This window comes from Eutrigla gurnardus (assembly GCF_963514095.1).
Source record: "Eutrigla gurnardus genome assembly, chromosome: 2".
Lineage (NCBI taxonomy): Eukaryota > Metazoa > Chordata > Actinopteri > Perciformes > Triglidae > Eutrigla > Eutrigla gurnardus.
The window spans coordinates 24,071,585-24,096,480 of NC_139916.1; the positions used below are offsets into that span (position 1 = coordinate 24,071,585).

At 41.2% G+C, this 24,896-nt stretch overlaps 1 protein-coding gene across 1 annotated transcript in view; it reads left to right on the forward strand.

The window, feature by feature from the left end:
* The window catches only part of cdk18 (cyclin dependent kinase 18), a 48,793-nt gene that overhangs the window by 13,052 nt on the left and 10,845 nt on the right, over window positions 1-24,896 (forward strand). Inside the window, exons 2-5 of the mRNA XM_084023854.1 lie at window positions 7,895-8,027; window positions 21,315-21,454; window positions 23,607-23,738; window positions 24,193-24,249. Coding sequence (XP_083879980.1) covers window positions 7,910-8,027; window positions 21,315-21,454; window positions 23,607-23,738; window positions 24,193-24,249 — 447 coding nt within the window. The 5' untranslated portion in view covers window positions 7,895-7,909. The remainder of the gene's footprint in view (window positions 1-7,894; window positions 8,028-21,314; window positions 21,455-23,606; window positions 23,739-24,192; window positions 24,250-24,896) is intronic.

Below are 24,896 nucleotides of genomic sequence, written 5' to 3' on the forward strand. Positions count from 1 at the left end.
CACTGGGGAAATGCAGCAGTCGAATGAAGCTGTTGTATCATTGTTAGCAGGGCTAATGGTCTGACCCTGACCCTGCGCCAAAGTTTCTTTTTTAACTGCCGCATGCTCATTCATTCATTTTCAACAACCTGGATGGAGGGAAAAACTTAAAAGAGAGAGAGAGAGAGAGAGAGAGAGAGTCAGAAAACCATTTGTGTGAGGTTTCTTATATCTGATCGCCCAGCTTGCGTCACATTGTTGTATGCCTTATATGTAGATAGATTGTTGCATGTGTGTCATATATTCAGATGACAATGCCCACTGACCTGTATAAAACAATGAAGCCCATCTAAACAATCCCACATCTTCTCCATCAGCTGGCCCCATTTTAAATGAGTACACATGAGGGGAGTTGAGTATATTCATTTAAACAGGGCCGATGGGTCTTTGGACCACTGACATATGGCTGAATCAAATACACTCCTCCTGACCCCCCCAAGAGGCAACAACCACTGGAGATCTTAACATAAGTTAATCAGTGTGTTTACATGTACTTAAGAAACTGGCTTACTGTCAGGTTTCTGCACTAATATGATTCCCTTAACATCGTAAATTAGACACACGCTTTCCATCATTAGGGTAGAGCATTAGGGGGGCTTAACTTTACCAGCTAGATATCTCCAAAGACCTGAAAACAGGATTTAGCTTTATGGTCACTTCTGTTTGCTGGGTGCAAAACTTCCAAGGTGGTGATGACCAACTGCAAAACTGTAGTCTACAGATGTCACGGTGACTATGTCCACTTCTATGAATACAGGAAAAGCTGCTTCTGTCTGTGTCCATTGTCCAATCGAGGCCCTCGTCAGGGAAACATAGTTACTTTAGGCCTTTTAACAAAAACAAATACTGTCATTTTTGTCGTGAGGATAGTCTTAGTGTATTAGTGCATAGTGTTCCTGTTATTTAAGATTATTTATTGACTATCTTGTCACAAGATCTTGTCCTCCACTGTCGACTTGAATGAAAGAAAAAGAACGGAAGTTAGACCCCAACAGCCTTTCTGAAACCACAAACAGAATAGATATAAACTACCATGATGATGCATGAGTTTGTGACAGCAGCTGAGAAAAATGAACGGAGATCAGAGATGACAGGGAGTCAGACCAACTTCCTCCCTTTGACAGAGTCGCTCTGAGAATGATGCCAAATGCTTCCGATTGGTTCCGAGCATCCAGATTCTAAAATTGCACCCTTCTCCAAACAGAGGAGTCTGTTGTCTACAAGATAAATGAGGCGCACCGCCAGTGTTACACTCTGTCCATTGCAGTCAGGAATTTTCTCAGTCACAACGCCATGCAATTAAGTTTGTAGAGAGAACGAAGTGAATGAACAGAGGCTCCTAATCAGAGTGGGAGGCTGTTGCATTTCTCTGTATCCTGTTTAGAAAATACACACTTCTATTTCTAACACCACAGCATATCAACAGATGAAGGTTGAGGAAGCGAGTGAGGACATAGTCACTGTAAAGAAAAAAAAGAGATTGCAGTCTCTCCTGGGTGAAACACTGCAAACTGTAAACATGTGCCATGCCTACTTGTTTGAACACAAACATGCTGTTTTTGTCCAAGGGCATGTGAGCTGATGTATGAAAAGAATAATAAATAGATTTCAAAGATTCTGTGCGCATTACTTTCTTGGCCTTGAACTGTAAACAGGAAGGAATGTTTGTGCACTGAAAGACGTGGCATTTTGAATCATTTTTCAGTGATGCCTGACAAGTATTTGGGAAACAAGTTATTTTAGATACGCATGCAGGCCCTGGCTTTTTACTGCACTTATCTGCAAGGCTGCAAGGAAAGCTGTATTGGTTATTTTCCTATATTTGGGGGCCCAGCTTGCATGTTTTTGAATTATTATTATTATTATTATTATTATTATTATTATTATTATTATTATTATTATTGTTATTATTATTATTATTAGTGTTAGTGTTAGTGTTAGTATTATTATTATATATTTTATTTTTATTTATTTATTTATTTTTCTTATTTTGTCCTACTCCAGATGTCTTTTTTATTTTAGAGGCAGTATGGTGCTGCTCACACACTAGTTTTTAATCTATATATTAGTCTATTGATTTGTTGATAAAACAACTATAGGAAGTACCCAAGCAGTTAATCTTATTTTAATTAAATGTACTTTTTTTTCTTTAAATATATCTTAACATCATATACTTGGGTTTAAAGTACATGTGTGCTATTCCTTATGATTTCTTATGAAGACCTTTTATATTACTACTCTATAGTACTACTGTACTGGTTGAAACATCCACCATGGAGCCACATAAGGACATAACATATTTGTTGCAAAAGCAAAAGTAATTATTCCACCTCGTTTTAACTTAAATCATGGGCTGCAGTGCTGGAAAATTGTTTGTGCAGACAATAGAAATAGAATAGGAGTAGAACAGACATTGAACTACTTCCAGTGGTCATTTGACGAGTGTAAAAGGTGATGGCAGTTGTTGTTAGTTGCTATGGTGACAACACACATCAGTATGGCCAGAAAAGGCTGTGGCAGCTCAGCAGGAAGAGAGCGGTTGCAGCTCCAGAGATGGATATCAGGCTAGTTCACACCAAACGCAAAGCAAATTATTCACCCAACCAAATTACATAAAAAGTCAATGCAAAGACATGACTTCACAGCGCAAATTCACAGCGCAAATGGTGGGATTGACGGGACGTGACAGACATGAATGAGGAAATTTTTCATGGCCACTCGGCAGGGGAAAGGAGGACTGTTTTATCTTGATGAACAAGCACAAGGGGGCAACCTCGGATTCTAAAAGGTGAAGACAATGCCATCAGGGGGCGACTCCTCTGTTTGCAAAAAGAAGTTCAATTTCATGGAAGATTGTAAATATGACATTATGGTCTGAATCGCTGGTTTCAAGTCTTCTTCAATACATCATGATGTTCGCTTCGTAAATGATGGTCCATTTAGACAATAAAACAGGGTATGCTTTAGGGTGGTGCTACCTTGTGTCTGATGCTTCCACGCTACCAATGCAATTAGAAACTAAGGTTACTTTAACACCTGGCTGTAAAGTTTACGTTGAATTATGGAAACAAACTTTGTGAACAACTTTGCACCACAAGCCAGATGGAGCCAGCTTCAGTAAGGTTGCCGCTCTGCCACTCAGAAACAAATATTAATTCCCATTTCATTTTCCCCAATTTTCTTAAAATTTGGTTAAAATGTTTAATACATATGAATGAAAACCTTGCTTATGAGCTAGAGGAGATAGCAAAGTGCCATAGTTGAATGAAAGATCAAACTGTATTTTTTCTACATTATGTGATATTCTTTTCCAGGTAAGAAAGATCAAATCATTAAACACATCTACAAGTGTCTTATGAAATGAAAAATCCAGACACAATAACACAAAGACAGCACTGAAGAGCTAATACAGCATCAGTAAAATTATGCTGGAACAGAAGAGTAAAAGTCATTTTTCATCCAGGTCATAACAATAAACACAGTTGCCATCATCCCCCTAAGATCACAACAAACCACATGAGCAAAAGGAACCAGCACTGTTACCCTTGGTTTGTTACACAAAGAGGTCTTTGTAGTTTTGTTTTTCAATGCAGATGCCAATTTGCTTGAGTAGATTACATTTCTGTTTTGGCTATTGTGCTACTGCTAACCACAGTGTACTTTTGTTCATTCAACTCTTATATGTGTGAGGTAGCCCCCTACAGTATATAGCTCTACCCTGCTGAGACACCGGGGTAGTGATCATACAGGCTGCCTGACGAACTCGCAAAGGGAAAAACAACAGCTGCAACACAATTTAGCCAGCCTAGTGGTATTGATTTCTGTCTGCACACTAAGCCTCTTTCCTCCTCCATTCTTAACCCCTTAATCAGATTTATCTGATCGCTTTTTATTGCACCAGTTTCCTAAAGTTATAGGCTTCTCTGATATTGTCTGACAGCTACCTGATCGTCAGGTTTTTATGTTCATTTTAGTCCGTCATATCTCTAGAATATCCACAGTGAGAAATTGCGTTACTGTTCCATAAGTAATATTCGACTCTAGAAATATGAAGCTGAGGTATCTGTTGCTTCTGCAGCTGTTCTTTGAACATGATTGTGTGTCATTAACGGCATAAAAAGGTTGACATTCTTGCTTTTAGCAGAACTGTGACAGTTGCTCTGCTCTTTTGCTTTACCAAGAGCGTGTTTTCCATCCATTAAAGAGTCACATGAGCTGAATTTGTTGGCAATTTACGTTTTTGCAAATGACAGGATACGTTGTATGTCCACTTTTCTGAATGAAAATGCATTCCATATAAACCTTGTATCAAGCCACAGGGTTAACATTGTGAAATGATTGGACAACAACACTACTTGGTTATGGTTAGAAAAAAGATCATGGTTTGTGTTAAAATAATATGTAATAACGTAACTAGCGTAAATAAGCAACGACTGTTTAAAACCATTTCATGTTAAATAGAACCCCCTCATATATGTTGTATTAGGAGTCATTGCCACAAACTATTATGTTTCTATTCTATATTTATGTATGAGGACGTGTTGATTTCCTGTTGCCAGTGGAATAGTGTGATACCACTGGTAGGATGGTGTATCGTGTCAGCCACTTGTGTGCGAGATGAACAAACAAAATCGGGAACAACTCATAGAAAAACAGCTACATTACTAGATTCTCAAAATCCTGAAGGGAAACTTCAAAGTGCTGTCATAACCTGCATGTTTTTTGTGTGTAAAAATTACTCACAACATTAAACCAGAGCTGATCAGTGCTGAAGATAATGCAAACTAAAATATTATTTTAATTCTGGTTTAAGAACCATGAAAGCAGTCAACCTTCCCGTTTTTCCTCCAGATTTTGTGCCCATGTTAGACTCTCTCCTTGACTGCTGCCCATGTTAATCATTCACTTCTTCTGTGCGATCGGATGGGACGCCAGATGCTGTAGCATGCAATTAAGAAATAATGAGAGGGAGAAGATTTTGTTTTTTTCCAGTATTGAATCAGACTTTATTTAATGAGTTGCCTCGACAGGTTTCACATTTACAAAGAATGTGGATGTGCTTGCAGCCACAATGCCATTAAAACTGGAATTTAAACATTTTCATTTCAGTATTTAGAAATAAAGCAGCTTGTTATAAACCAGTAATATAACTGTTTAGAGGGAATTCAGTATGTGGCACTAATGCTAACTTTTTCCAAATCTTGTTTGCATGACTTCACACGACTCTGAGCAGGGGCCAGTTTTAAAAGATATATTTTAGACTGGGCTGCAGTGTTAATGCCAACCTTCATTTGACTAATTGAATCAAAAAGTTATACGCTTAAACTAAAACAAAGAAAAGCCAAACAAAAGTTAACTACCCTATCCCAGGGCTAACTCTGTACTAAGAACCTTGTTTCCATGGTAACAATCAGTGACACCTGCTGGGGCACCAGATGACATAAAGGAAGCTACGGCTCATAATGTGTGGCTTGATGTTTTGAAGGGAGAAATAGGAAGACTTTTTGAGAGCACAGTAACCACGAGGACACACACGTCAATCAGTTTTGTTTGCCCAAGGAAACTGTCTTAGCCTGCCGCTGGTGTTGACTGTGGGATTAATTACCAGCCACGACAGCTTGTGGCTGGTATTGCGTTCACCTTGTGAGTCTGTGCGTGATTCAACATGACAAAATGTGGTTCTGCAGACTGTAGTAGGAACTACCACACACAAGGTTTAGAGTGCTTTGCCAAGTGTTTATATTTCTCTCTGTCTGTCTGTGGTGTTATAGCCTATATAGAGAGGGAAAGTAATGCCCCTTCTGGTGGACCTCTTATTTAGGAAAAAATATGTATGGCAGTCAGTGGCAAGAGGAAAAAATTTTTGATCCTGTATGAATTGTGTCACGAATAACACATGATTTATCTTAGCCTCTCAGTAAAACATTAGCCGTGACATGTTCTATCATGACTTCACTGGGTCCAGTTTTAAAGCTGCTGTAATTGGAACCTGTGGTGAAAGCATACATGTTTTCTTCATACTGCTTGTATTTTTCTACCAATACACAAATACTGTTTTTGTTCAAGATAATAACTGTATGACAACTGTGAAAGAAAGAAAAAACACAGATATAGCTCTAATTTGTATGATTAGTATAGCTCCAAGAGAACAAATCAGTCTTTCAATTATGACTATGATCTCATGATTGTGGACAGATAACGACGTATCTGATAAAGAAACAGCCATGAAACTTCTGAATGCGATGATGGACGTGGTTCCACCCAGGGCTTGGAAGTTGGAGGACAGGAAGTTGGGAAGGGGCCACCGTCCCCCTGCTACGTTACACACGGCCTGATTTGGCCTTGTGGCTGGTGCTTTCCCATCACAAGATGGTCTCTAGTACTATTCCCTAATGTTGCCTTGTTAATTATACATATTCTAGTCCCTGTTAAATCTTGAAGGCCAGAAGCTGAGTGGTTTCACATGTTTGCTATTTGCTTTTTTGTAGTTTAAAAAAAATGACCAAGTCCTCATTAAACTAGAAGTACAAAGGATTGATTTTGACAGCTATCTGAAGTCTGACTATTAGTTTAATTTAAGGCATAATCACAATTGTTGTGTAATCAGGCTTGCTCAATTTAATTTGAAACAAATGGATGTCGAAAGATTCAAATACAGCTACTTTTTAGAAGGTTTATTTCAGCAACATCTTCCATGCAGTTGAAGACACAAAAAAACACATTTGCTCTCCTTTAAACTGGTTTTGACTTGTGTATTAGTTGTATTAATGGCGTAGATTAGAAGGATACTGCTTCTATTGTGTAATGTAAATGTAAATGTATTGGCAGCTATATTGTGCTTAAATAGGTGGGATGGATTATTTTAACTTAGACCTGGATGCACCAAGGAATTATTGGGTGTATTTCTTTTACGTGTTTTAATTTCTGTGGGCGTATTTGTGTGTGGCAGCCACTGCTCTGTGCAGGTAACGCAGCAGGATGTGTTATCTTACAAGACGCAGGGATCGCTCAGACATAGTAATATCCTGATGGGTAATTGAGGCCAAAAATAACAGCGATGAACGTGGAGTCTAGCTGTAATTGAAGCCCCACCCCCACCCCCATAGGAATATGGTAGCCTTTCACAGTAATGAGCACAAACACGCACACACGTATGCACAAGTTTGTGTCAGTAAAGAAGTCGTGGAGACCCCATGACACCAATCTCTGCAGCACACAGAGAAGAATGAGAGAACGAAAAGATGGGAGAAAAAAAAGTGCAGGAGAGTGATAACTTAAAAGTGGGGTTGGCTGTGGTTGTGTAACCCACTGACAGAGAGAGTATATTGATCAGCTGCTTCCCTGCTGTATTCTGCCTCATTATCAGATGATACAGTCTTTGGTCAAGCCATATTTGAAGATCATTCATGGCTGCACAACATGCCCTGTGTCATCGCGGAGGCAGTGTACTGCTGAGTGTTGAACTTTGGTTTCTTTGATTTACAGTCGACTAAATGTTCTGTACATAAATAGCTCCAATCGGTTTTTCTAAATGCTTTGCATTCAGAATATCTTCTTTTCTGTCTGCAGTGTCTGTTACATGTAGGAAATCAATATCAGCCTCGTCACAGCAGATCAGGAAATAGTTGTGAAAATTCAATCGTTTGGTTTCATGTACAGAGACAAAAAACACTTTTTTTATGGTGGACACACAAATGAAATGCATCCAGGTCGCTATGCAATGGCAGCACTACTTCCAACCACGAGACCATGCATCTAGTGCATGCACTGATGAAGTAGAGTCTTGATTGAATTAATTGATGTCTCTCTCTCTCTCTCTCTCTCTCTCTCTCTCTCTCTCTCTCTCTTCTCCCAGAGTCGGTTCAGCACCATGAACAAGATGAAGAACTTTAAGAGGCGTTTCTCTCTTTCTGTTCCTCGCACTGAGACTATTGAGGAGAACGAGTTCACTGAGCAGATAAACCAGCTCAACATATGCCACACTGAAGGTAAGTATCACTCCCTCCAGGACATACCTGACATTGTGATTCTTATGTTACTAATGGGTTTATTCATCTCAAGGAAACAGGGTTGTTTTGAACAATGTTTTGTTTTTAAGATGAGAATATTCCTACAAAATGTGCTGCAGCTGCTTTGGGTTAAATGTTCTGATAAAACCATGTTGCAGTTCCTGTCCAGCACCAAACAGCTCACAGACAAAAGTTGACGAAAGTAAAACCTGAGACGTTCACCAGGTTGCCACATGACACACAAATGATAATGTTGCTCCATGTCAGCTGGATATGTAAATATTTGAACTTGATTGAGTAATAATAGTGTAATATAATCTCACCCACCCAAAAAATCACTTCAACACCTGTGTTTTCCCTTTCCATTGCTTCTTGCATTGACACTGAGGGTTGGCATGACAAAAGATTCAGCAAATTTTAGCAGCAGTTTAACCTTACAACAACAAGTTTTTTGTAACTTACTTAACCTGTCTGTGGCCACAATGGCTAACAATAAACTATTGGTTGATTAAGCACGTTCAAAGTCCTGAACCCTGAGCTGCTCTACTTCCTTGTGTCTTTAGGACCCTGGGTGAATGAACAGCTCATGTCTAATAATAGAGCACAAACTGCAATCTCATTCTGGTTTTTAATACCAAATACAAAAGCCTTCTTCCTCCCGTGTCTGTAGCAGACCCTCGCAGATTAACTGGATTTTTTTCTTTTCCTGCTATACAACTGGTACCACCACCGAAGCTTAGCCACAGAGGATCAGCAGGCTTCAAAGGGAAATGAGGGTTATGGTGGGATAAGTAGGGGTAGATAATCAAAGGAAGTGAATGCATTCACAATTAGGTTTTCGAGTGCCTTATGATGTGCAGTTTGACTGTGAAGAGAAAGAGACAGAGAGATGGAATAACAATGAATTGTGTGAATACAAATGCATCTTTTAGATTTCACAGCTACCAGGACGGTACACTTAATCTTCACTATGTCATCAGTGTGCATTATTGTATGAGTTGGGAAACAAAACTTTGATTTGATGCTTCATGTTTATATTTGATGCAAAAAAGTGAACAGGAGAGAAGCGGATCATGCAGGATGCAAGGTCACTCTAGGTCATGGGGTTGGCAACACGCCTGCTTGCCTGTCATTGGTAGCTGTTCGGTCATAGCATTTTTTTCCTGAGTCCAGCTATTTTTTAAATTCTTTATAATAGGAGTGCCAGCAGGGTGACGAGGCACTGAGTGTCTATTATGCCTGAGAACCAAGCGATCGTACTCGCTGAGATACTGTGGGCCCTAGTTTCGTGGCGCAGCGCAGGGTGGAGCAGCGCAGGGTGGCGCAGGGTGGCGGAGCCGGCGTAATGCAAGTTTCGACCCGCGCAGCCTTGCGCACGGTCAGTTTGGCAGTTTGGTGGATCGCCTGCACCAAGATGGGTGTGGCGGCGGAGGAGGGAGGCGTCACAGATTCAGCTTGGTGCAGCGGAAGTTTTGTGGCAAAAAGCCTCGTTGAGACTTCGCCGAAAGCCCGCCAGCTCCAACCTAGTCTACTCTCGGCGCAAGGCACAAATAAAGTCCATTCATTCAAGGGGAATCACAGCTGGCGGAGTGGAAGTTTGGCTGACGGAGCGCAGTGCGCACACGTCACCGAGACCTCACAGGCAGGGTTCCACAGTTCCAGGCACATTTAAATGCAATAAATAATCACAACAAACACTATTTAATGCAACTAATTGAATCAACTTGGAATTTATATCTATATAGATTGTCCCGTCACATCTGACGTCAGATCAAAGGCGGATGGCATGCGGAACCACCAAACTGCCAAACTGACGGTGCGCAAGGCTGCGCGGGTCGAAACTTGCATTGCGCCGGGTCCGCCACCCTGCGCCACCCTGCGCTGCACCACGAAACTAGGGCCCTGTATGTCCATGCGCACAAAATCATACCTGTGGGTCCGTCCTCCCACTCTATAGGTGCTTCAGCCTCCCCTTCATCCAGGTCAAGTACTCTACCTTGTGGGGATATTTTTACATATCATAGCAAACAACCAAAGCTTTCATAATAAAATGTGGGCGTTTACAGAATAGCGACTGCTCATTTCTGGTGGGAAAAAAAACGCTTTGATGGACACACAACTTTACAAAAAAATGTGACAAATGTTATATTATATCCCTTTCAAATGTTGAAAAAGCTTAATTGTTGATATTAACAGAGAAGTCAATAAACATGCTTGTTTAATATTCAGTATGGATACATTTTGCCTATGAAATGCATGGTATTCATTATTTAAAGTTAGTTATTCGGGAAGATACAGCTGGGATCGGCTCCAGCCCCCCCGCGACCCTGAATACAGGATCCTTGTGTATGAAATGTGCTATACAAATAAATAAAACAAATAAGCGGTAGACAATGGATGGATGGATATTCGGGAAGATGATATGAAAAAAAGTATCCCTACGCATTTTCAGTTGAAGAAATGGTGGTGAGCCCTGCTCTAAGTGTATTGAAATGACTTGAGTCAAGTGCATCAGCATTGCAATGTAAGCATGATGTTCTGTAACAAAGTGGTTTCGTCACCCCTGTTTGTGCATTACCACTCAACTCATCTAAATCAGGTGACAAATTCATCCTGTGTGAAATGAGGCTGTTATTCAGCTGCGCGACCTAGAAGCAGCTGGATGTGTAGTTTAACCCCCCAGAGTCTGTCTGTCTGCATCACTGTCTGCTCCTGAAGGTCAGGGAGGAGGTAACTAGACAGCGACAGACAGAGAGAGAGAGAGAGAGAGAGAGAGAGGCAGAGGACAAAGAGATAAACAACTGGGTAAAGAAGAAAGGAGACACAAAGAAAGACTGAGCATTTGATCCAGATGGCATACCTCCGGTTCTGAAAAGTGAAGCCAAGGAGGAAGCGCCTTAAACTTCCATTCTCTCTAATGACCATCAGGGGGCGACTCCTCTGGTTGCAAAAAAGAAATCAGATTGCATGGAAGTCTTGTCCTTTCTCACTTGATTTATTGTCTCAGTAAACGTTCTAAACGTGAGTTTATGGTCTCAATCACGAGTTGCAAGTCTTCTTCAATCCAGAACGATGTTTATTTTGTAAATTATGACATGGCTAACTTTTGCTACCATTGCTACCGCCCAATACCATCACTACGATGCTACTATGCTACCATGCAATTAGCTATTAAGATAACTTTAACACTTAGCTGTAAAGTTCACCTGAAATTATGAATCTAACCTCATTAAAAGTTTCGCACCAGAAGCCAGATTGAGCCAGATGCAGTCAGGTTGCCGCTCGAGATGTTGCTCTGCCACTTGTGTTCGTCAGATCCACCCAGTGGATGCAAACATTTTAAGATGATGGTCTGGTCCAAGCCCTAGTCCACAGTGACTAGGTCCACTTCTTATATACAGTCAATGGTTTGATCCAAATCAGATCAGATGTTTCACACCTCTCTAAGATTGTCCTGCTTACCATGTGATGCTGACACAACAGCATGCTCTTCAAGTGTGTGTGTATGAGTTTACGTTCTGGAGATGCAAAGCTAGTCTCGTCTTTCCTCGTGTTATTCGATGTTTGATATATATATAAATGTGCTAATTAGCAGAGTTGATAATCAGTTTTCACATTTCTGTTTGTACGGATGAAACAAACCAACATGTTAATGAGTGGGCGTGCAGGTAGGTGGATTTGGAGCTTTAGAGGGAACCAGACTCACTGTATCCCTGTTTTTGTCTCCAGCTCTTATAGCTTCACAATGAAGGCACAGACATGAGTGTGGCAATCTTCTCATCTCATTGTTGGAAAAAAAAAAGAAGCAAAGCTATTATGTACAATGTAATCACAAAAGGACACAAATGTATTTTCACACCATAATATTTAATACTAATATTATTTAAAACGAACATTAATATTGCATGCTAATATACTATTATTATATTATGAATATACCTTTTGTCACAGTTTTATACTACAGTATCTCTCCATGTAATATCTCTTGCCGTCCTTATTAGGCTGTTGGTCAATAGTCAATATTTGGCAGTATTGCATACCAATTAAATGTCAATTTTATGTCAGGTATTTTATTCACAAGACCAAAACAGACATTCCTTTGATAAAGCATGATCAGTCTTACCATTTAAAAACAAGAGCAGCTGGATCAAACTGGAACAAAGAAAGTCAATCAGTCTCAGATCACTGAGCACGATGAACTAATTAGCATCCCCTCAGGCCACACAAAAAATACAAATACACACGTAAGATACACAAAATGCATACAATTTCATTCCAGCTTCAAAAGTATAATGCAACTAACTTATTTGTTCTACTTGTGCATATCTGTCTGTATGTACTAGTATGTAGCCAAGTATGTTATGTCTATTGTTGTGTGGTATGTGATCCTGTCTGCAACCAAATTGCCCATTTGGGACAAAGAAATAAACTGAACTGAACTGAACTTATGTTGAAGCTAAGAAAAAGTACATGTGTCTCTCTTTGAGTCATTGTCATTTGGGGCAGGCAGGACTTAGTGCCTGATAATCCACTAATAGTTCACATTAGGCAGAATCCCCTTGTTCACTCTTCATATATTAGTCCATTAAAGGCTGTTTTGCTGAGCTCCCATACAAATGTGACAGTAATCACATAAGCCGGCGTGACACATCGGTGCTTCTTCCTCAACACAGTTGTCTCTGCAGAGGATGTGCTGCAAGAAACAAATCCTGATTAAAGGAGGAACCAATCACTTATTCAAGTCAGTTGATTTAATAAATCCCTTTCATGTCTCAATTATGGCAACCTCAGTGAACTTGAGTCTTTCATGTCCACTTGGGATGATGAATGAATAAAACACTATATTATGGTGAAAGTATAAAATTTAATTTAGCACCCCCCCCCCCCACTCTGCTCCTAACCTTTTACTCGTTAGCCCCTCCCTACCCTACCTAATTAATTAATTAATACATATTTTTGACCAAAATAACTGAAAATATTGTCAGACTATATTTTTTGTTACGAAAACGTTCATTCTAATAACATAAACCAATTGATTTACAGACTAAAAAGTTACTGTGGACGAAATACTTTCAAGAAAAAGTAAAAGTAAGGAAGTAAGTTCTCTCAACAAAAAGAAATCTTATCTGCAAGGATCTCCAAAAATGATTGGCTAGATATTTCCAGCGTTTCATGTTGGTTTTGATAAATTTTAGTTGCATTTACAACAGCTGGCTGATGGATGACAGTGTATGGGATGATGCACTAGCGTCTATAGTGGCGGAGGTGCAACTATACCAAAAACTCCATGAAAACTGCATGAAAAAAATGCTTTTGAATGGCTCCCCACTGTAATGAACCCTGTCGGTGAAAGGGTTCAGCTGTATGTTACAGTGAGTTAGTTGAGCCTTGAAATAACCAAACTCTTTGGCATACAGTTGCACAATGTCACAGAGACTGTATTACTAAGGAGCTGAAAATTTCTTATCTTGGTTATGTTGACTGGCTGTTGTCCAAAACACACTGCCATATGCTTTTACAGGAAAAGCACCATGAGCCACTATTCCCAGCAATCTAACCTGCTTGGCCACGGGAAATATTTAGTCATGCCTCAGTTAGCGCTATAAGACTGTTACGGTCAAAGTGTTGTTTGTGAAATAGTCATAAAATGGCTATGACTATGAAAATCATACTTTTGCTCATGCTTGCAACAACTTAGATTTAGGCAAGAAAAGCACTTAGTAAGGTTTAGGCAAGAAAGACTTAATTAGGGATAAGACAAGAAAACCACTTAGTTAGGTGTCTGTTTATTTTTTTAGTTTTTTTATGATTAGGCTTCAATTAACGAACAACAAATCCAACAATTATTTTTGGCAACTAAAATGAACATCAGGTTTACTGTGGGACACGTGGGGTCTGTTTCACAAAGCAGGTTTAGTGAAAACCTTGAGTTAGTTAACCCTGAGATGAGGGAAACTCTGGTTTTTCGGTTTCACAAAGCCAGTTCAGCATAAATCTGAGTCAGTTACCCGGGTAACATACTCTGTGAACCTAACCTGCTCGCTGGCAGGTTTTCTTCAACAAACCCTGAGTTTCTCCTACATGTCTCCGCCTTTTTCCGGAATCTGAACCAACTCTGAAAATTGTGCCGTCCTTTCATCGTCAACCTAATCGATATGGAAATAAAAGTGATTCTAGCAAATTTGCGTCGGGAGAGGATTTTGATTACCTTTCCTTCCAATCACATTAGATATTATCTAAACAATATTCTCCGACATTTTCAACATTTCATATCGCGGACATAATCCGCAACCAGATTCTTTGCGGAACTAGCGTTTTTGCGAATGGGAGATTTATGAAATGTTTAAGTACATTTCTGTGTTGAAATGCCTGCTTATATTTACTGTTTAATATGTGAAATATGATTAAAATCATATGCCTTAGTCAACGTATTTGCGCAATATTCTTATGCTTAATTTTCAACTGAAGCCACTTTCTTTCTGTGCCTGGGGGGATTAAACCTATATGAAAATGATCATTTATTCATTGCACTACTTTGTGAACTACGGGAGTTAAACCCCTGTCGCCTGCACCGTGGGCGGCGTTGCTAACCATTACACAACAGCGTTGCTCTGCAAGGCCGAAAATAAAGACTTATTACCTTTAGATCAGTAGACTGTTTCATTCAGTTATACACATTAGATCGGGCAGTAATTGTCTGCCACGCCAACTATCGCTACTTTGCTGCAGTTACGTTGCTCCGCTTTCTCAGGATGAGCTTGTTTTCTACATAAACACTCAGTAAGGCAGCATTGCTAACCATTACACAACAGCGTTGCTCTGCAAGGCCGAAAATAAAGACTTATTACCTTTAGATCAATAGACTGTTTCATTCAGTTATACACATTAGATCGGGCAGTAATTGTCTGCCACGCCAACTATCGCTACTTTGCTGCAGTTACGTTGCTCCGCTTTCTCAGGATGAGCTTGTTTTCTACATAAACACTCAGTAATATCTAATAACGCTCTCCCCATTGCCATGGTGAATCGTAGTATCGGAGCTCCATTGATGATGGCTTTGTAGAGTCGGCAGGCATGCGCATAACTCAGAGTTTACATACTCTGGGCCCTAGTTTCGTAGACCAGGCGCAGTCAGCTTTCAGCGCACCTGCGCCGCGCCGACGGGGTGTGTCCGCCTGGACTTTGCAAGTTTCGTGCACCGCGCAGGCTCGCGCAGGCACACCTCCCGTCTCGCCCACCGGCCCAAGTGGGAAAGAGGGAGGAGAAGAAGGCGTGAGTGGGAGACGAGGAGGAGACGAGGCGTGGACTGGGATTAACACAGCCGATTCAGATCTTCACCAATCAAATGAGCTCCTCTCCTCTCCTTTAATGCGTTAGGGGAGGTTCAGTGCAAGTTCCGTCACTTGACAACCCGATGACAGAAGCAGCGCCGCCGCTCCCACCACGCGCATCACGCGCTGTGCGCGCGTATCATAATAATAACGATGCCCATATTATAAAAAACAGGAGAGAGAGAGGGAGATGTTTTGGTCCGAGAGGCTGAGTTTCCGTTACGCGTGCCATCCGCCTTTGATCTGACGTCAGATGTGACGGGACAATCTATATAGATATAAATTCACGTGTTGATTCAATGAGTTGCATTAAATAGTGTTTGTTGTGATTATTTATTGCATTTAACCTTTGTGTCGTGTTCGTTTCTCCCCCCTTACTTTAGTGTTCCCGGTCAAATTTGACCGGCCTGTTTTAACTGCTCTTACATTAACACAAGAAACACTGATCATCACCAAATTTTATTTTACTCCCCTCTAAGCTGTTAACAATGTCTCAGACTACTGGTTTACATGAATAACTGCAGTGAATATTGAAATTGTACACTTTATTCCAAAATTTGCGTGTATTGTAAAAAAAAAAATCAAAACAGAGACCAAATTCACAAAACATCAGAATATCAGCATGAACACATTATCCATGTGTGAATGTGTGTGTGGGGTGTGTGTGTGTGTGTGTGTGTGTGTGTGTGTGTGTATATGGGGTGTGTGTGTGGGTGTGTGTGTGCGTGTCTTCACACACAGGATTGGCATTTTGCAATCAGGTCTGAGTGTGCCTTGCAAACGTAGGCAAGGTCGGAAAGGTTGTGAAGTTCTGTCATCTAATCGGATAACTTGTGAGCGGACATGAAACTGTTGCAGGGACATAGTTGACCAGAAGGTCTCCCTGACTCCGCATCCCACAGACTTTTTGTAGCCTCATTGTTGGACCGATATACTCCTGCTAAAATCAACAGACCCATGTAGGCTTGGAGGTCTACCTGGTTCAATGCTTTCCATGTGTCTGCAAACACACGCCTCCCCTCCAGGTTTGTCATCAGCATCATTTCCATAATGGACTCTGGTAAAAAGAGTTGGAAGCTGGACTTGATGTCATCCACATGAGATGTTGTGTTCCGTGTTGGCCCTGGCGTCATCCTAACAATATCCTAAACTCTTGCTCTGCCTCCTCTGTCCTGTGTGGATGAATACCAGATCATGTTGCCATCCTTGGACTGGAATGTCATCTCAGGTGCCTCTTCCTCAGGTGCCTCTTCCTCACCATCTGTTGACTGGTCGGTCTCACGATGGTCTGGGTCAAAATCAGGATCGATGTTGTCTTCTATTTCTGAGACATCCTCCTCTATTTCCGGTTCGACTTCAATCCCTTCTTCATCAGTTTGAAAAAAAAAGGTCAAGAGCCTCTCTGGCAGAAAATCGTCTGATCAGGCACCTACTCATTGTGTTCAGAGTAAAATGACAGCAATACACAAATAAAGCTTTATATACAGTAGGTGGTCTGTGTGAAGATATGATACATTTTGTATCAAAAAGTGTGGTTCACATTGGGGAGAGGCACATAAGTGCAGGAAAGAGGTGAGAAGAGGAGACACCTAATTATTCAGTCTGAAAGGGGTTCACGTGGGGTGTAGTGTGTGTGTGTGTGTGTGTGTGTGTGTGTGTGTGTGTGTCTGTGTGTGTGTGTGCGTGTGTGTGTGTGTGTGTGTGTGTGTGTGTGTAGTGGCGGTGGTGGATTTGTGGTTGTATACTATCTGATGGATGAACACAAACTAGGGTCACCCATTCATTTCCTATGGCGGTCATTTTTGACCGGGAACACCACAGGTGTTACAAAGTTGATTTAACCACTCAAAATTCAACGAAAGTGGTGATCATCAACTGTATATGTTCAAATGCCTAGTGTGGAGGATATCATAAGGCCTTGAGACAATAAAATGTAAAACACAATATTTATGATTGATGAAAGTAGGAAATCGGTCAGATTTGACCCGAACACGACAGAAAGGTTAAATGTGCCTGGAACTGTGGAAACCTGCCTGTGAGGTCTCGGTGACGTGTGCGCACTGCGCGCCGGTCCGCCAAACTTCCGATCCGCCAGCTGTGATTCGCATTGAATCAATGGACTTTATTTACGCCTTGCGCCGAAAGTAGACCAGGTTGGAGCTGGCGAGCTTTCAGCGCAGTCTCGGCGAGGCTTTTTGCCACGAAACTTCCGCTACGCCAAGCTGAATCTGTGACGCCTCTCCCTGCTGCGCCGCCACACCCATCTTGGCGCAGGCGATCTACCAAACTGCCAAACTGACGGTGCGCAAGGCTGCGCGGGTCGAAACTTGCACTGCGCCGGCTGCGCCACCCTGCGCTGGTCTACGAAACTAGGGCCCTCAGAGTTGACTGAACTAATTCAAAACCACTGTTCTGAAACCGAAAACTCAGAGTTGCCCATCTCAGAGTTGGTCAACTCAGAGTTCAGGGTTAAGTTCAGAGTTTGTTGAACCTGCTTTGTGAAACGGGCCCCTGGTCTTGTTCTTGTGGTAGAAAGCCCTGTATATAGTATTTTTTTTATTTTTTTTTATTTTATCTTCACTATCTCCCAAAAAAGCTTTTTAACAGTTACATTCGCCATGTTGTTCACTAGCTATAGCTTACTTTGGATGGAAGGAGCAGGAAAAAAAATATAATGTACTTTGAGTCCTAAAACCCACAAATGAGTACATCTTTAAATTGTTCCCTTGTTTTGAAGTCAATGGGTTTTTTAATTGGATTTTGGTTACATGCCTGAAATAAACTCTCTGCACAAGCACAACACAAGCTTAAGAGATTTAAAGGTTTTGTTCCCAGATATAAAATAGGTCAATACATACCCCTCTTGTGAATTTGTTTTGAAGTTCTACCTGTCTTAAAAAGGTGGTTAACAAGTTGTTAAATGAGACCTCATCATGCTGACTAGTTCTCCTTTAAAGCCTCATGTTGTACACTTTCGCACAAGCAGCATTTTGCATTTCCATGTGTGTAAAGGCCTTAAACCTGTCAATATGAAAATGTGTTTCAAACATGAGCAGGGGATTAATTCTGCCATTGTTAATGAAGCTTATTCATCAACACACTTCCAGGGTTATTTCTTTCCTGAGTCCTCTGTTTCCCACTCATTGCAACCACAATTTGTACATGGTAATGCTACAGCAGTGTACCATCTTTGGGTTTTCCCACAACATCTAGCAGGCATCTAACTACAGTATATCACAGCAATCAGACACAGTGTGTGCGTGTGTGTGCGCTCATATCAGTGTTGTCTTCACCGACTCTAATTAGCATCAGATCAAAGGATCGCTGTCGCTGTGATATTCAAATGAATAAGGAGCAGGTTGTCATTTCATCCCCCTGGCTCATTTAGACTGTCAGTCATTCTGATAAAGAAGTAGCCTGTTAAAAGTCTCTGTTTTGCTGTGACAAACACCTTCTTTCACATTGTTGCTGATACACCAGCAGCTTGATATATAAGATGTTTGGTGTTTAATTGAACACTGTTTAATTTCCTGTAGTATGAGAGACGCCGTAGGTCGTGTGTCCATGTGTTGAGTGAGGGGGAGGCTTAAAGGAGCCATGTGAGACTTCCTCCTTTAAATCAGGACCTGCTTTCCTTGTTAGTCATTATCTGCATGGAAAGAAGGATTTCCTTTCTAGGAAATGGTTGTAACACAGACGTACGCACGCTTAGAGCCTGCTGATGAAATGGAGATGTCCCCGTCGCAGCCCACACTTGCCACACCGGTGAGGCGACCAGCACTCACTATTGAAACAGGAGATCAAACTGCAGCGGGAACCTCACAGCGGGTAACGTTCAAAAGAGAGCAACAACGCATCAAACACACATCAGTGAGTGAGCCATATGTTGTATGATCAGGATCAAAGGCAGTTCTTCCCACCACAGTGGCCTGGATAGCTGTCACAATGCAATGCTGGAGAGGACACCGTTCAGTTGTCTGACACATTTGCTTTTTGCTTGAATCTCCTACATGTTCATCGTCTTGGAGAGTCCATTTCCCATTGGCAGACACACAAAGCGTGCAGCCAAAGCTGACCAGTCTGAGATCGAGCAGTCTCCATCTGGTTTCACTGCTGCATTCTTAAGAAGCTACGACGTTAACATATGTACAGAGGCTTAACGCAGAACTATGTTTGAGCTCAATTAGAGACGGGGACACCATTGCAGATTTGACTGACAAATGTATTTTTTTAACTGTCTCTCTCATGGTCACAGTCCTTTGTGCAGAAAAACCGAAGCAAAGCAGTAATGTGATGAGAGAAGATGGAAAAAAGGTTTAAATACTCTCCGGATTAGTCACTAAATGGGGCCGCTTTCACAATGCACATATTGAGACATAAGATAAGATAAGAAGACTGACACTCTAGCCAGTCAGTTTTGGTTAGTTTAGCATAAATACTGGAAACAGCTGGCTTTGTACAAACACAACCAGCCTCTCTAAAGCTAACTGATTATTAACTTACTAACAATTTTATGTCATAAAATATTGAAGTTACTAAAAAAAAAAGATGAGAGGTGATTTTATTGAAAAAATGTGGGCATTAGGGTTGGGGTTGATATTCACTTGGATGTCAGGAGCTGGCTGGATTAAATGGTTTGCATGGACCAGAGATACGTGTTCAGCGTCATCAGTGGTTCTAGTCAACCTCCAGTTCTGTAAAGTGAAGCCAAATCAGAAGTGCCATAACCTTGCATTCTCTCTACTGACCATCAGGGGGCAACTCCTCTGGTTGCAAAAAGAAGTCTGATTGCATGAAAGTCTATGAGAAAATGACCTTACTTCTCTCTGGATTTAATATCTCAGTAAACATTGTAAACATGAGTTTATGGTCTCAATCTCTAGTTTCAAGTCTTCTTCAATACAGCATGATGTTCATTTAGTAAATTATGGTCCATTTGGAGTAAAATAGTTGGTAAAGCAGGGTATGCTTTAGGGTGTGGCTACCTTGTAGCTGACAGGTCACTATATATACCATGGCGTCAATACCATGCATTGCATTGAGCTTCTGAGATGACTTTAACACTTAGCTGTAAAGTTGACCTTGAATTATGTTAGCTTTGCTCTGCTGCTTGTGCCAAGATCTGTCCTTTATCTCTGTATCTTTATAGCCTTCAGACTGTTGAGTTACAAGGTGGATGAGCTTGTCTGTTGATATTTAGATGTTTGCAGCTCTACGGTGGCTCTGAGTGGTCAAACAACTCTCAAAACGCTTTTTGAGCTGTGAAATATGCAGAAAATTGAACCTGTTCCAAAAACTTTTCTGACTGAGAAAAGTTTCGGAGTCGGTGTGCAAACATGATTGACCTAATGTGAGGTCGTAATTATTTTTAACGTGCAATAATTTTGGATTTCTCGACTTCGGGGGCACAGTGGCACAGTGGTTAGCGCTGTTGCCTCACAGCAGGAAGGTCACGTGTTTGAACCTGGTCCGTCCCAGGTCCTTTCTGTGTTGAGTTTGCACGTTCTCTCTGTACTTGTTAGGGTTTCCTCCAGGTTCTCCGATTCCCTCCCATTATGAAAAACGTGTTCGGAATCGGGTCAGGTTGGCCTATAGTGGCGGCGCACTCAGGACTAACCCTCCATCTGACCATCGCAATTTCATTGTACAATGTATGACAATAAAAGCACTTTACCTTACCTTAGTCAGAAATTCAGCACCCCAACATAGCCAGAATGGAATGACTTTTTGTTTGATAACTACATTTTCAAAATCATATGCAATGACCTTAACATTTAACTGATTATAAATGCAGATGAACTACATGTTGCGTTCCAGAGACTTGAATAATTTACCAATTATCGTTGAAGCTGTTCTGAAAGCTTTCGGTGGCCTGGCACAACATTGTTTCTCTTTCCATTGTCACTGACCTGCGATTATGTTTCTCCTTCATCAGGCCTGACTCCGGACAGACTGGGTCCGCCATCTCATGATGCCAGTCCTTCGAGCCCTGACACAACAACACCAGGAGCTGAGTCTCCGTCGCACCTCCACTTCCATGCCACCAAGGCCCAGCACAGACGTTTCTCCATGGAGGTAAGCAGCAGAGGCTCCAAGAGCACCTGTAGGAGAATGCAGGTTATTACGGCAGATGAGGGGTTAACAGGTGAAGTGTTCATTTTTGTTTCCTGTCATGCAGTAGTCACATGCCGTCAAGCTTTTCCACCACAGTAATTTATGATTTATGTGCTGCTGATTGAGCGCTGATTGGAAAGCGTCAGAGTTCAAGTGCACGTAAAAAGCATGAAAAATCAGTCTGACATAGATATCACCAGTGGCCCGTAGTACTTGCTTCTCCTGTTCCCATCTCATTTCTACATTTCCACCTCTGCCAGCTCAATGAGATGAGTCACCTCGGAAGATTTCATCCCTCCCCAGAGCACCAGACTCTTTTATTGGAAATGTGAACGCGTTCACAGTTCCACCTTTTCAGAATAAATTCCCAGTGGAACGAGTGTGATTCACTCTGTATCTGTCTCTCATGCTCCACGCAACTTGTAGTAGACAGTCAATCGAAGTGATGCCAGAGGGGGGCGGGTGCTCTGGAAGGATTTGCTGCTGTGAAGACAGAAATAATGTTGCAACAGTGAGAGGGCTGGGGAGCTTAGATAATCTGGATCGCTTCATTCAATAAGTGTAGGAAAAGTGCAGTATGAACCACTTTCTAATCAAAGGGTTGACAAGTTGTGACTAATAGCTGTGATTAATGTATGCTTTCTAGAGTCATTAATAAGGGTAATTTCATGGTAAGCAGGATGTGAAAAATCTCTTTAGCTGATATATAACCATGTCTTTTAGCTTTTAGTGAATTAGTTTCACTAATTCATCAGGACGACCTTTACAATGGACAGTTCAACAGAGCAAAATTGATTTGTTAACACATTAACATTTGCAAGCCCAGACTTGACTTTATTAACTAATGACTTCTGGCACAGAAAGAGATTAGCCTTTCCTCAGGACCGTGTGTGGTGTAAACTGACTGGGACATGTAATTCCCAGTGTAGCTCTGCTCACCTTCAACCTAAGCAAAGGTCCAATCATTCAAACAATGGAAAGCATCCATTTGGGTCTTCTGGGCCTTTAATAGCTCACAAATGTCAAGGCACTTCATCAATATCTAAAACGCCATCATGTATGCATTTGTAGGAAGACACAAGTAGAGCAAATAACTCGATGAATGTCATTATTAAGTCTTAAATTTATACTAATTTAAAGATTCAATGGAGACTCACACTAATGTGTCAATCAATGTAGCTTGCTCATTGTCCCTAAACTTCAAACTATGACACATATTGTAGCACTTGAGCATCAGCCTTGTTGCATTTTGTCTTTTCAAAATATCAAAATATCCCAGGAAGTTAGGTTTAGACAACAAAGACATTTAGTTAGGTTTAAGAAAACAGTGCGGTTGAAGCTAACTTCACTGACTAGCGACTCACGTGACGAGCGAGTGAGAAATTATTCACATGAATGGCGACTCATGTGAGTCATGTGGCTAATGACACCAACGTCTGACTTACGACTGAGGTGACAAAGGTGCAAAATTTTTAGTTTTGCACAGGATATGAATGGTAATGTCATGGACGGTGATGTCATGAACAGCGATGTCATGGATGGTGATGTCATGAACAGCGATGTCATGGACGGCAATGTCATGAACGAAAGTTCTGTGTTTGTTTGATCCATCCACCTCAACTCCCACCACCTTTTGCGGACTATGTCACACTTTATACTCTGCCAGTTGCTCCACCCAGAATGCCATTTTTTATATATTCATCATGGCAGTATGTTTGTCAGGGGACCAAAATGCAGGATGAAGACCAGGATGCAGATGAAGATTTATTGTAATGATTAGGCCTCCGGTTGCTGGAGATGGGTAGCACAAAGAGGATGTCTGGTGACAGCGGAGGAAAGAGGAGGAATGGAGAATGGCAGGATGGGAACAAGACACACCATCAATAATGTTTGTATCATAAACAAAACCATAATTTACCATTTAAAGACCCATCATAAAACATGCCAAATTAGAATCTGGCATGTACAGAAATGAAAGTGTATCCAGGGTGTTGATAATGATAATGGAAGGTCAGCAAACGTGATGAGAAGGGAAGGATAGCTCATGGCCGTATGAGGTGTGAGTCAGTTTGACAAACCAATAATGTTTAACCCTTCACCCACAATCCTGCAGGACGTCAGTAAGCGCATGTCTTTGCCCATGGACATCCGCCTGCCTCCAGAGTTTCTCAAGAAACTGCAGATGGAGAGTGAAAACTCGCCGCTCAGTAAACCCCTCAGTCGCATGTCGCGACGTGCATCACTGGTTAGTGATTTGTATGACTACATACGTACAGTATATGTCTATAATATATTATCATATACAATGCCCTGTATGTTAGTGTTGTATATTATATTACATATTGAAGTGACTGCTGTAAGTCTGTTTGTTTATCTAATCTAACTAGCTATAAATATCATATTAGCAAACATGTTTGGCTTCTTGTTTATTTTACAATCCATATCCCAGCTCATATTACACAGCATATTTCCTGTCTGCAAATGGCTAATCCTCTTATCTTGCTTTCCTGCTATTATTATATTTATTTGACCTTCTGTATTAATTCCATAAAGAGGCATTTTTTTCCTGGTGGGTTGACAGACCTAATTAGATAGAAAGAAAACATTCAGTAATGTTTGCAAATGTGATCCTTTGACTGTTCTTTAATCAGAAGAGTGACTCATAACAGATTAATATGGCTTTTTCCTTATGCCTCCAGTCTGACATTGGCTTTGGGAAACTGGAGACGTACGTAAAGCTTGGCAAACTGGGTGAGGTACGTCTGCTGATTACTCAAACATTCACCTTTTAACACTTTTCAGACAGCAATGCTGGAGGGAGCGTTATCAGACACGGGCAAATGATCTCTCTGATGTATAATTCGACCGTGCTGACCACAAGAGTCTTCATTATACTTCCCAGACTTGTTGTGAGTCAAGCCCCTCAGGGGAGAAGTGAGCCTTTCAAAACAGATACCACACATTCAGGTTTGTTTAAATGCCAAAACAAGACAAACACAAACACTATACCCACATGTCCATGTTCTTGCATTGGTTGGGCTTGGCTGCCACAGCTTAGGAAGAATAAAACACATCCTGAGACACGTTGTCCTGTGTAGGATGATAATGCAAGCTCACACTGAGGATGAGGAGGGCTTTAAAGATTGCACGACACAGCCGGTGCACCTAAAAGCTCTCACCATGTATCAGGGAGCAGTTGTTGCCTTAAGGAGTTAGGAATCATTCGTGACAGAAGCTGTGTGACTTCATCCCAGTCACAAGGCTCAGCAGCAGATCACAGCGGTTTACGAGGGATTCGAAAAGTGCGGCTTTTGTAGTCAGCAATCACAAGTGGTTCGCGAAGGCATGGCTTTGGTTTATTTGCTGTGGATGACAGTGTGTTACACATTCAGCCATTATAAAA